The 11,874-nt window shown below is 20.7% G+C and overlaps 1 protein-coding gene and 1 pseudogene across 1 annotated transcript in view, besides 1 other annotated feature; one reads left to right on the forward strand and one right to left on the reverse strand.

Moving 5' to 3' along the window:
* Window positions 1-9,604, forward strand: part of PRSY57_0505700 (hypothetical protein) — a gene marked incomplete at both ends in the record, with an annotated part of 13,433 nt that extends 3,829 nt beyond the window's left edge. The window contains one exon of the mRNA XM_012906129.2: window positions 693-9,604. Within this exon, the coding sequence (XP_012761583.2) occupies window positions 693-9,604 (8,912 nt within the window). The remainder of the gene's footprint in view (window positions 1-692) is intronic.
* Window positions 9,605-10,069: 465 nt separating this feature from the next.
* Window positions 10,070-10,790, reverse strand: PRSY57_0505800 (histone deacetylase, putative; annotated as a pseudogene; the record flags this gene model as incomplete).
* Window positions 10,070-10,790: a sequence feature.
* Window positions 10,791-11,874: the final 1,084 nt, after the last annotated feature.

Here is an 11,874-nt window from a genome sequence, read left to right on the forward strand (position 1 = left end):
TAATTAAAATTATTTTTTTATATATATATATAAATATTTTTTTTTTTTTTTTTTTTTTTTTTTTTTTAATTAATAAATTTTTTTTTTTTTTTTTTTTATTTTTTTTTTTTTTTTTTTTTTTTTTTTTTTTTTTTTTTTTTTATCATGTTTATATATATTTATTTATTCATTTATTTAATTTATTTTTTGCCACATAAAAATATTAAAAAAAATTTTTTTTTATTATTATATCATGTATATATATATTATATATATATATATATAAATATATATTTATATCTTTTGTTGTCTAATTATTGTAGATGTTTAATAATATACAGTTAATATAAATATATTTTTATATTTATATTTATTATTTTTAACTCCCCCCATATATATATATATATATATATATAATATATTATAATTATATTTTATTATTTCCCTATATTTAATTTATATATCCATTAATCATTATTACAGTAGCATAATTTTTTTTGCGCATATATGTTTGTTTATATATATATATATATATTCATTTATTTCTACTGTTATATTTTATTTTTTTATTTTATTTTATTTTTTTTTTTTTTCTTTAAAATATATAATTCATATATCACTAATTTCATTTTTATTTTATAATTTTATAATTTTATAATATTATAATATTATAATATTATAATTTTTTTTTTTTTTTTTTTTTTTCTTCATAGTTGCATGGCCTTCTAATTTGTGTAATAATAAAAAAGTGCTGAATGATGAAAAAAAATTAAATAAAAACATGACAAATCCAAGTTCAGTAATTCAGAACATAACAGATCAAAGTATGACATCATGCGAGAATGTAAAAAACAAAATTAAAGATTATATTCTTAAAAAGGATAATGATGAAGAAAAAGAGGAAATGGTAAAAGAAGATAGTAATGACCATTTTATTTTAAACAATAATGAGAATGATTCCTTGGACATCAATAATGTGTTCCTAATAAGTTCTAATAAAAATAAAAATGATGATGATAAAAATACAAATAATCATATCCTTTCACATAATCATATTCCAATGCTTCTTAATAATATACACAATGATAAATATAAAATGGAGCACGAAGAATTTATTTTCCTAGAAAATAATAAAAACAGCAACACAAATGATAATGATGATAATAATAATGATAATAATAATAATAATAATATATCTAGTACTAGTTATATTATTCATAATAATTATTTTGACAATAATAATAAATATCTTCATCATACAAAAAGTAAAGAGAGTGCAGAAAAAAAAAATTATTCTTTAAATATTAAAAAGGATCAAGAAAATATACAAGGACAAAATAATTATATTCATACAGATATACACAAAAAAGAAAACCAAAATCGAAATCAAAATCAAATTCAAATTGAAAATCAAAATCAAATTCAAAATCAAATTCAAAATCAAAATCAAAATCAAATTCAAAATCAAAATCAAAATCAAATTCAAAATCAAATTCAAAATCAAAATCAAAATCAAATTCAAATTCAAAATCAAAATCAAATATCAAAATGTGTATCTACTAATATGTATGATCATATAGCATGGGGAAAAAAAAATGAACAAAATGTATTACCCATAAGAAATAATTTAGGTGAAACATCCAATATGAATCTTAGATCCAACAGTCTTATTAATTCACAACAAAGTACAGGAGTACAAAAAGTAGAAGAGGTACCAAAAGGACAAGAAGAAATGAAAAAAAGAAAAAAAGAAAACCCAAAGGATCAGGAAATTTTAAATGTTGAAATAAAAAATGATAATTCTAAAAATACAAGTGAAATATTCATAAATAGGGGAAATAATCCATATTTTTTAAGAAGCAATAATAAAAAGAGAAAAACGACAAGTTATTCTATACAAAAGGAAGAGGATCCTAAAATTTTGAGAAATCATCATACACATGAAAATAATAATAATAATAATAATAATAATAATTGTGATCATAAATCTCTTGAACATAAAATTCATTACAATAATAAGTATACAATAAACAAAGAATTTAACCAGGATAATCATAATAATAATGATATGTATCCATCCAATAATAATAAAAATAATTCTTACAAAAAAAAAAATGTCAAATGTACTAATTTGTTATCCAACTTACAAAATGAAAAAAAAATAAAATTAAAAAATTCAAATATTTTAAAAAATTTAAATGATAAATATATAAATAGTCTTATGTATCCAAATAATACAATACCCAAAAAAGAAGAAATTGAAAATTTTGTTTCATTGTTTTATAAATCTAAGGATAAAAATAAAAGTAAAAAATCACATACATATCATAACAATAATGATATTATGTCTATTCAAGAAAATAAGGAAAAATATGTTCGCATAGTTCAAAGCTTAACAAATCAACATATTTTATTAAACGATTATCAAACTGGGGATGCAAATATTAAAAATAGCTACAGACACAATAATAATAATAATAATAATAATAATAATAATAGTAATAGTAATAATAATAATCATTATCATGATCAATATATTCTTGCTAATGAAAAAAAAATCCCTTCAAAAACAAACGTTTTCGATGAATTCATATTGAACCATAACAGTTCTCCACTCTCTTTAAACAATGATGATCATATAAATTTTAATAACGACAATCTTAATATATCCTTAAACTCACTTATTTTAGATAACGTTGATAAAAATCATCACACACTTTTTGTGAATAACCAAGAGGAAATGGATCGTCTTGTTGAGAATTATGAAAATAATTCTTCTATTAATTATAAGGATGATTGTGTCCCCCTGTCTAATCACATGAACAATTATATATATAATAATAATAATAATAATAGTGATGTGGGAACTATATCCAATTTTATTAATAATGATACCCATAAATATGAACAAAATGAACAATTAAAAGTAAATATCTTTAATGATCACAACGATATATATGAAGACATATATAAAAATAAAAGTGAATATTCCAATGAATGTAATATGAACCAACTTATAAATTCTTCATTTATAGATAATGAAATAATTAAACTTCTAACCTCAAACATACTATTAAAACAAATGATTATAAATCATAGTAATCACAAAAATAATAACCAATTTAATAATGATGTAGAAAATACATCTCTTTGTGATGAACATACACATATAAACAATCATATGAATAATACATATCATCATGATCATAAAAATTATAAAAATAATTATCAACAAACGGAATCTATAGAACAAGACTATACAAATTTTATCTGTAAATATATACTCAATAATAAAATAAATGACATACAAAATAATATTCACATTCATAAAGAACATGAACACGAAGTAAATATACCAATTATGGAAAATATAAACAATATAGAAAATCTAAAAAATATTTTATATTATCTTGATAACAATAATAATGCAACGGAAAAATCAAATACCACATCTTCTAAATTAAAAAAAAAACATTCTTGTAATGGAAATTTATATCAAAATGATTATACAAATTATGAGGATTTTACAAAGTATATACACCCATTAGATAAAAACAATTTAATAGATAGTTATAAAAGTGATGCACATAATAATGAAGAATGCAATATATATACAAACATTTTACAAAATAATAATAATAACAATTCAGTGGTCACTTTAACTGATATTAAAAATTTTATACAAAATATATCAGACATGAATAATGAAGAAAATAAAAAGTTTTACAATGTTTTTGTAAAAAAAGTAAGAGATAAATATTATAAACACGTAACAAACAAAAATGATGATACGGGACATAATTATAACGACACTTGTGAATGTCGTAGCACAATTACGAATTATAGCTATATTAATAAAAATGAATATAATATAAACAGTAATATAGACAACAATATAAATAATCATATAGATCATAATATAAATGATTATTCAAATAATAATATAGATAGTAATATAGATAATATAAATAATCTTATAGATAATAATATAAATAATAATATAAATAATCATATAAATAATCATATAAATAATAATATAAATAATCATATAAATAATCATATTAACATGGATAATGAAAATATTCATCATAATTATCATCAACCTTATAATTGTAATATTTATAGTGATGATTATGAAATATCTAACAATATAAACAATAATAATGATTTCCTGGAAAAATATTCTAAACATCTCAACAATCATATCAGGAATGAAGAAAATCAAAATTTATTAACACTTGATGAAAAACACATGAACAGGTTAGGTGAAAATGTAACAAAGGATCAATGTAAAAATAATCATTTTAGAAACTCATTTAATAATCCTTTATATGATTTTTATGAAAATAATATTTACTCTTCCAATGATGATCATAATATTAAATTAATAAAACATTTAAATTTAAAAGAAAATTACGAAAAATCAAAAATAAATAATAAAAAATATCTAGATTCGACTGCTTTGGCTAGTCCTAAAAAACATATGAACAGTTCAGGTGATCAGGAAAAAGTGGCGCACACATATTCTTCTGATGAGATGAAAGAATATAACTTTTTAAAAGAATTATATAGAATACAAAATAATGAACAAGAAAATATTTCGAAAATGTCTATAAATGAAAAAGAATATATATCGTTATCCGATGAATATAAAACAGGATTCTCTCAAAATAAGAGTAATAAAAAAAACTATAACAATTATAGAAACATTTTCAATAATGACTATTCGGATAATATAAAAAAAAATAGTTCTAAATGTAGGCAAGTGCATCTCGCGCCATTTTCATCCATAAATAATAGTAGTTTTGAAGTTGATAAAAATAGTTATATTAATAGTGGTAATGGTAATATTAATTTGGAGGAAGAAATATGTATGAATGATAACGTAGATATGTCTGAACATGATAGGCATGATATGTCTGAACATGATAGGCATGATATGTCTGAACATGATAGGCATGATATGTCTGAACATGATAGGCATGATATGTCTGAACATGATAGGCATGATATGTCTGAACATGATAGGCATGATATGTCTGAACATGATAGGCATGATATGTCTGAACATGATAGGCATGATATATCTCAAAATGATAGGCATGATATATCTCAACATGATAGGCATGATATATCTCAACATGATAGGCATGATATTTGTGAGAATGAGAAGGATCATACATATAATAATCATAGGCATGTTAATAACGAAAGTCGTAAACATAAGAAAGGACATAAAAGAGATAGTAAATCTCGTAATTATAATTATTACAATATTATGAAAAATTATTATTTTGCCTTTTTTTTAGATCTGTACAAAAACAATGAAGACAGTAAGAAATCCAGCAACAGTGAGAATAATGAAAATGATGAAAAAAATAATAATAATAATAATGACTATAATTGTCATTATAGTGTTGATGATAATAGTAGTCTTACAACAGATGTTTTGAAAGAGTTCGATGAGAATAGAGAAAATCGAGAATATGAAGAATATGAAAAAAAAAGCGATGAAGAAATGGTAGATAAAGAAATGGTAGATAAAGAGATGGTAGATAAAGAAATGGTAGATAAAGAAATGGTATATAAAGAAATGATTAATAACGAAATAATAGATAAAGAAACGGTAGATAAAGAAATGGTAGATAAAGAAATGGTATATAAAGAAATGATAGATAACGAAATGATAGATAACGAAATGATAGATAAAGAAATGGTAGATAACGAAATGGTAGATAACGAAATGATAGATAAAGAAATGGTAGATAAAGAAATGGTAGATAAAGAAATGGTAGATAAAGAAATGATTAATAACGAAATAATAGATAACGAAATGATAGATAAAAAAATGGTAGATAACGAAATAATAGATAACGAAATAATAGATAACGAAATGATAGATAAAGAAACAATTAATCTTATAAATAACGATATAGTTAACAAAGTAGACATATCTAAATTTGTACAGGTACATGTTCCCACAACAACAATAAAAAAAAACGAAAGAAACGTTTCTCCTCAAGATGATTCTTTCATAGCAGATAATTTTACAAATGAAAAAGATAACAAAGAAATGAATAATATAGAAGAAACATATGATAGAATAAAAAACTTGATATGTCAAAATGATACTACTGTTATAAAAAAAAATATATCTAATAATCATAATTCAATTGAATATTGCGAACATGAAAAAAATGAATTAGATCTACAAGAAAACATGAAAAATAGTAACAAGAAAATATCATCAAATGATCCTGAAGAAGGGCAATTAAAATGTAATATTTTAAGTATGTGCGAAAAAAATAATTTGGTAGTACCATCAAATATTATGGTTAGAAAAGAATTTGAAGAAAATATAAATAAAAGAGATAATTTTGTATGTGATAATAATGAATACGATTTAAATGAAAAACAAATAAATGACGATAATATAATAAAAAATGATAATACTAATTTAAATTCCTTAAAAGAAATATCTTTAAATATTCAATCAAAAGTAACAATACATGAACCGGTAAATATGGATCACCCTATAGATAATAATGAAAAAGAAAAAAATAGAGAAGATGATATGAATTGTACATATAATGATATTACAAAAATACAATATGATAAATGTTCACATAAAGAATTAAATGAAATTGGAATTATTAATAATGATATAGAAAAAAGACAATCAGAAATATTATATGAAACAAACAAATATGATATATTGTTAAATCAAGAAACTATTATGAATAAAAATAAATTAAATACAGATATAAATGAACATATTGAGATACATATTAATAATGAGAATAGTTATAATTCAAATAATAGAAATGCTATTGTTCAAGCAGAAAAATTAAATAGTGATATACCATATATAACCAATATTTATAAAGAAATGCATAGATCGCCTGTCATGCCGTTACGAATCGAAGCTTTCCATTCGTTAGAAGATCAAAGATTAATATACGGGAAACCAGATTGGCAAAAATTTCTATGTCCGTTATGTGATAAAAAATATTATCCTCCAAATAGTTATATAAAAAATTATACACATTATTTAAATGAACATTGGATGAATAGAAAAATTCTTGGAGGATATATTATTTTCCCTTGTAAATTAATACACGAAAAAGAAGATATGGAACAAAGCAAAACAAATATGAATTATATTAATAAAGGAATTAAAAAGAAGAAAAAAAAAACAAAAAAAATTTTAATCGATCCACATTATCATTGTCCATTGTGTGTAAATATTTATTTTTATCATTATAATATGTTGACAGAGCATTGTTCAAATTTTCATAAAAATTCTGGTGCTGACCCTTCAAGGACACTTCCCTCAAATTTAGTACACACTCCTTTTATAAATAGCAATGACTACGTTTGTTCATTAACAAAAATGGAAAGCGAAAAAGAAAAAGATAAAGATGAAGATAAAAACGTACGAAAAGTATTAATAGACGAAAAATATGAATCCCTAAGTATTAATGAATCACACACAGAAAAAGACGAAATTAAAGATGACAATAATAATAATAATAATAATAATAAGCATTATGGTTATTATAATATTGATGATCATAAAAATATTAATAAGCAGGAACTAACCACACAAGAGGGAAATCCCTCCAATTTCAATCTCTTAAATAATATAATTCAAAAAAAAAAAAGAAACACAAGAAATAGTAAAGTTATTTTTTGTGAAGAAATACAAGTACGTGAGTATGACATTGAATTGTCAAAAATTGAAAAATTCGGAGCAAGTATTGGCCCAGTTTTTACGGATGAAGAAAATAAAAATGAAGTAAATAAAAATGAACACAATAAAAATGAAGAGAATAAAAATGAAGAGAATAAAAATGAAGAGAATAAAAATGAAGAGAATAAAAATGAAGAAAATAAAAAGGAAGAAAATAAAAATGAAGAAAATAAAAATGAAGAAAATAAAAATGAAGAAAATAAATATGAAGAGAATAAAAATGAAGAAAATAAATATGAAGAGAATAAAAATGAAGAGAATAAAAACAAAGAAAATCAAAATGAAGAGAATAAAAACAAAGAAAATCAAAATGAAGAGAATAAAAATGAAGAGAATAAAAACGAAAAGAATAAAAATGAAGAGAATAAAAACAAAGAAAATCAAAATGAAGAGAATCAAAATGAAGAGAATAAAAACGAAACAAAAAAAAGCCAAATAAATAGAAATGAAGAAAAAATGAATGTTAATAAAGAGGTAAACCAAAATTATACAAATTCTATAAATAACAATGATCAGAATAACGTGACAATTCATAATATTCATCTATCTCATATTTTAAAAGATGCTATTTCAAATTGTGATGATAAAACAGATCAAAAGGATGTACATGAACAAAATAGCCAAAATGAGGAAAAAATTCTGACTTGTTCAGAATTTTTTAAAAATAAAGAAAGTGTAATAAAAGAAGAAGAGGAACATGCAAAAGTAAAATCATCAAATGAAGATGATAATAAAATAGAGAAATATAAAAAAAATAATGGCGAACAAACATATGAAATAGAGACATATAATAATGACGATACTTTAAAGGATGATATGGAAAATAAAACATTGGTAAGCATAAAAAAAAACAATCAATCTTTGAAACAAATAACAGTTAATTGTAATGAAACGATAACCAATGAAAAGAAAAAGGAAAATATTTTGATTAGGAAGCAGAAAAATAGTGATGATAATACAAGTGTAAAAAATGTACATATAGTAAATAATAAAAAGGATACGATGGCAAAAAAAAATGCATTGTTGTCATCAAATAAAACAACTAAAGAAGTTAAAAATTATAATGTACATGTTGAAGAAAATAACAAAGATATAATAAAAAATAATAATATAAAAAATGAACAATTAAATGGTATCTATAAAGGATCAATGAAAGGTGATGAAATGGCAGGGTCTATAAAGGACCATGGAAGAACAAATACATTAAAGAAAAAAGATATAAAAAGAGTTACACAAAGAAAAATATCAAAGGATATCACAATAAATGTAACAAATCGTATATCAAATGATAAATCAAATGATATATCAACAGAATTGTCAACGGATATGTCAACGGATATGTCAACAGATATTTCAAATGGTTTGATAGAAGACACGACAAATGCTCTCTCTTCCCTTTTGAGCCTTAACCTGCTTTCACAGGGAGGTGATAAAAACATTCCATTTACAGATATAAATTATCAGGAACATTTACAAATTAAAAAGCAACCAATAACAGAGATATTGTTAGAAAATAGACTGGAGAATAGTAAAGAACATGATTTTACCCCTCCAAGTAGTAAACGAGGTACTTGTATAAATAAACAAATTAATAATATAAATAAAAATATAGTGTCCAAATATAAAAGGAAAATAAAATTGTATTCATCAAAGAATGAAAAACAAAATGAAACAAATAAATCTAACAATATGATCGATATAGAAAATGCATATATTCCACCTGACAAGATTAATTTAAATGTGAAAAGTGAAAAAGAATATGATACCTTAAAAAAAATAATACGTCCCAAAAAAAAAGAAAAAATTGTTCCTATAAGGATAAATTGTCGACAAAGTGTTCGAATTAAAAATAAACAGAAAGGACATAATTAAATAAAAAAATATGAAATTATGACATAAACCATTTGTGTCTTATATATATATATATATATATATATATATATATATATATATATATGTATATATGTATGTATATATATATATTGGTCATTTCTTTTATTTTTTATATCTTTTTTTTTTTTTTTATTTTATTTTTTTTTCTTGTTACTTATTATTTTTGAAGCTCTATAAATGAGCATACCTTTAATCATTTAACAAAATATTATTAAAAAGAAATGTAAAATTATAAAAAAATAAAATAAAACAAGAGTAACTTGTACAATCATTCTTTTTTCATTGTATCCTACGCATCTTTTGTGACCCTGCGAGGTGGTCATCATGAATACGAAAAGGAATAAAGGAAAACATTTTAATTTGAAAAATAAATAAATATAAATAAATAAATAAATATATATATATATATATATATATTATAATTTTTTTTTTTTATATATATTTATATATATCAGGATAATTATCTTTACAATGTATACTAACAATTTTTACATTTGAAGCATTCTGAAAAATTTCCACAGTTCTTCCATCAGCTTAATGAACAAGTACATCTAAGACAATAACATTGTTTATAATATTATTAGATAATAAAAAAAATGAATACATATAGCAATATAATTAAATATACAAAATCCATCATCTCTTCCTTTTTTGGAATGATGATCTTTTCCTCCTATATGTATAGACATTTTATATTTTAAAAAAAAAAAAATAAAGAAGATAATAAAGACATGTTAATTTCTACTAAGAAGCGAGAGAATAATTCAGAAGATAAGATTAATTCAAACATATTTATTTCTTTTTTTTTTTCTATTATAATATTAAGCATATTATAAAAAAAGCTTTTATCGTGAATATGAAATAAAGAAGATATTATATTTTGTATATTCCATAAAGAGATAAAATAATTAGTATCATATATTTTTTCTTTATTTAAATACATGAATATATTTTCATATTTTTTTACATCTGTGATCATAATAAAGACGCTGCTGATCAACATCATCATTATAACGAGAAATATTAATATTATTATCATTATTATATATTTTTTTATTTTTTATTTTTTATTATTACTTACATTAGAATATAAAGGATAGAAAACATAAGGAGGATTTTTTGAAGGTATGGACAAAATTTTTTATTCAGAATAAATTGTATTGAATCTTATATCGTAGAGACTTTTTTTTTTTTTTTTTCATATTTGTTTATCTGTAATTGTATTGTTGATGGAATGTTTGGATGTAAGGATGTTTCATTTGAATGTGTTTCTACATCCTTACAAAATATATCGTAATTATTATATTTTATTTCTTTTCTTATTTCTTCTTAATATATAAAAAAAATACGTTTATTTTTATTTATACATAGAAAAAGGGAAATATTACTCAGTAAGATATTCAAATTTTTATTCTTCACAATATATATTTAAATATATATATATATATATATATCCATAAAATAATATGATATTCTTCTTATTATGTTGTAGCGTAATTTAATATTAAAAGGAGCAGAATATATTTTTATTTTTTTTTTAAACATACAAATATATATATATATATATATATATATATATATGTTAGTACATAACAAATGTGCATAGTAGGATGCCCCAAATGGAAATCATAAAAAATGATAAAAGGAAAATATCTATATTTCATAAGAGTTGTAAAAATATTATAATATATATATTATATATATATATGTATTATTTTTTTATTTGATTTATTGTTTCTTTTATCCTTATATAATAAATAAATAAATAAAATATGTATATATATATATATATATATATATATATATATATATATATATTTATTTATATTTATTTATATTTATTTATATTTATTATTTAATTAATTTTTCTAGCTTTCTCTTTTGCTTTTACTTTATTTTTAAATATAACAGAATTAACAATAAATGTTGCTTATTTAAAATATTAAAATGAAAAAAAAAATATACATATATATTATATATATATAATGTATACATATATTATTTTATATTACATGTATTCCCTTATTTGTAATATTTTTTCTTTTCAGTAATCGTCATTAATATATTTACATATTATATATATATATATATAATATTTCTTATTAAACATTTTTAAAAAAAAATTTTTTAAATATCATAAATAAGAAGAATAAGCTTTTGAAAATAATTATTAATCCTGTCATTTTTTTTTTTTTTTTTTTTTTTTTATAATTTTCCCCTTCATTTTTAATTTTGTGCGTTTTTTTTTT

Source organism: Plasmodium reichenowi, chromosome 5 (assembly GCF_001601855.1).
Source record: "Plasmodium reichenowi strain SY57 chromosome 5, whole genome shotgun sequence".
NCBI lineage: Eukaryota > Apicomplexa > Aconoidasida > Haemosporida > Plasmodiidae > Plasmodium > Plasmodium reichenowi.